This window comes from Ammodytes marinus, assembly GCF_949987685.1.
Source record: "Ammodytes marinus genome assembly, chromosome: 22".
Lineage (NCBI taxonomy): Eukaryota > Metazoa > Chordata > Actinopteri > Uranoscopiformes > Ammodytidae > Ammodytes > Ammodytes marinus.
The window spans coordinates 164,543-167,042 of NC_137226.1; the positions used below are offsets into that span (position 1 = coordinate 164,543).

General features: G+C 42.9%; 1 protein-coding gene across 3 annotated transcripts in view; it reads right to left on the reverse strand.

Annotated features, from left to right (window-relative positions):
• tbk1 (TANK-binding kinase 1) overlaps positions 1-2,500 on the reverse strand; it is a 130,735-nt gene that overhangs the window by 122,755 nt on the left and 5,480 nt on the right. For all 3 annotated transcript variants that reach the window (XR_013845467.1, XM_080051297.1, XM_080051296.1), the window contains exons 7-9: positions 1,540-1,650; positions 814-993; positions 1-24 (exon numbers count right to left, since the gene is read on the reverse strand). The exon at positions 1-24 is cut by the window's left edge and continues 173 nt beyond it. Coding sequence is in view for 2 of the 3 variants with exons in the window: in XM_080051297.1 (XP_079907423.1) it covers positions 1-24; positions 814-993; positions 1,540-1,650 (315 nt within the window). In the remaining variant the exon portion in view is untranslated. The remainder of the gene's footprint in view (positions 25-813; positions 994-1,539; positions 1,651-2,500) is intronic.

Here is a 2,500-nt window from a genome sequence, read left to right on the forward strand (position 1 = left end):
ATCAACTCCTGAAACAGCGCCGCCCTGTGGTCAAAAGGGGGAACAGCAGGGGGTTACATTACATTACATTAAATTTTTAACCTTTTATTTCTACAGGTAAATCACCATTGAGACCGAAGACTCTTTTGCAAGGGAGACCTGTTTTCCTTTCCCACGTTACCATTCACACACACATTCATACACCGATAGCAGCAGGCTAACTATCGACATTCACACGAGGCAAGGTGGGTGAAGTGTCTTGCCCAAGGACACAACAACCATGACACAGGTGGCAGGGCGGGGATCGAACCTCCAACCCTTTGATCATCGGCCAACCCGCTCTACCAACTGAGCCACAGTCGCCCCAAAACATTACATTACATGTCATTTAGCAGACGCTTTTATCCAAAGCGACTTACAACTGGAGCACACATTCATACACCGATAGCAGCAGCAGCTACCACGCAGGGTGCAAGCTAACTATCAGGAGACATTTAGGGTTCAGTGTCTCTTTGCCCAGGGACACTTGGACATGTGGCGGGGAGACGGGGGATCCAACCACCGACCCTGTAGTTGAAGGTCGACCGCCCTACACACTGAGCTACATTAGAAATATCACTTTTACTTTTACAAGGGACTACTAAGGGACTACTTTTCTTACGTGTTGTACTCGTGGATGTATACATATTATTTTCCCTTTATAACAGAGTGAATGAGGGACTATTTTTCCTCTTACGTGTGGATGTATACATATTAAGGGACTACTTTTCTTGAGTATAAATGTGCGTATTTCCCCTGTGTGAGTGAGTGTAACTTTGGGACTACTTTTCTTACGTGTTGTACTCGTGGATGTATACGTGGTGTAGTGTGGCCTGCTGTAGGCTGAACACGTAGATCACGGTGCGGTGAAGGATGTCGTTTGTCTCGGCGAAGAACTGGTCAAAGCCCCAACACTTCTCCTGGTCGGCCTCGAGGATGTTAGCTAGCACCGGGGTTAGCAAGCTCTGCAGACCCCTGGAAGAAAAGAGATAGACAGTTGATTAAGTGACAGACAGACAGACAGACAGACAGACAGACAGACAGACAGACAGACAGACAGACAGACAGACAGACAGACAGACAGACAGACAGACAGACAGACAGACAGACAGACAGAAGATGTTAGTTAGCACCGGGGTTAGCAAGCTCTGAAGACCCCTAAAGAGACAGATATACAATTAGATGGATAGATAGATAGATAGATCGATAGATCGATAGATAGATAGATAGATAGATAGATAGATAGATAGATAGATAGATAGATAGATAGATAGATAGATAGATAGATAGATAGATAGATAGATAGATAGATAGATAGATAGATAGATAGATAGATAGATAGATAGATAGATAGATAGACAGACACACACACACACACACACAGAGACAGACAGACAGACAGACAGACAGACAGACAGACAGACAGACAGACAGACAGACAGACAGATAGACAGACAGACAGACAGACAGACAGACAGACAGACAGACAGACAGACAGACAGACAGAGTGTGTGTTCTTACTTTGATAGACTGCAGGAGACAGGCATCTCTGTGCTCCACTCGATCTTTCCGTTTTCACTCTTCTGATGTCCAGAGATCGTCCCTGAAGGTTTCTCTGTGATGATCTTATACCTGGGAAGTTTTTTAGTTTAGATAATTTATTTTGATCACATACATACACAACGTTGCACATAAGTTAAAAACACACAAATAAACTAATAAAAAGGTTGTCATCTTAACTATTCAATCAGTATCGAATGTTATAATTTGGAGACACTGGGTCAGATGAATTAGAAGCTATTGAAGGACACATGGATTTTCCATAAAAATATTAATATAAAATAAGATATTATGGAGGGTCCTCTGGGTTGGGCTTGGAGCTCTTTTTCTTTAACAAGACTTATTTCTCTGTAATATAGTGAATGCATTTAAATGCAGTGAGAGGAACGAAGCAGAAGAACTCTGTTGTCCAGCTATCTTTATTTCACAGACGAGGCTGAAATAGGCTATTGACATTGCTTAAAAGTACTGACTGAAAATGTGTAGATGCAACTACCCTTTCTAAATTATATATCTAATTCTTTTTTTTTCTTAAGGGATAAAATATTAGCCTGGCATTCCCAGACCTGCCACTAGGCACTGGCAAATTAAATTTGCTGCGTCTGTTGGTCTGGAAACTCTCCGTTGAAGCTTTTTCAAGAAGACCAGAAATCCCGACTCACGTTTCAATTGGTTCTATCTAATATGGGCGCGCCAGAGCCCTTTGTATGGTACTCTGGGGAGGACGTAACCGGATGACGACAGTGACGTGCATGCGACGTCGAAGCCGTGATAGTAAACATCAAAGATGGCTGCGGATATGTTGTGTGAGTTTGAGACTGCTTTGGCCTCGACCCTTTACGATTTGGAAGACGGCACTCAAATCTTTCATTAGCAAGTAAGTGGAATGTTCTGTTTTGCCGACCGACAACGGCAAACGTTT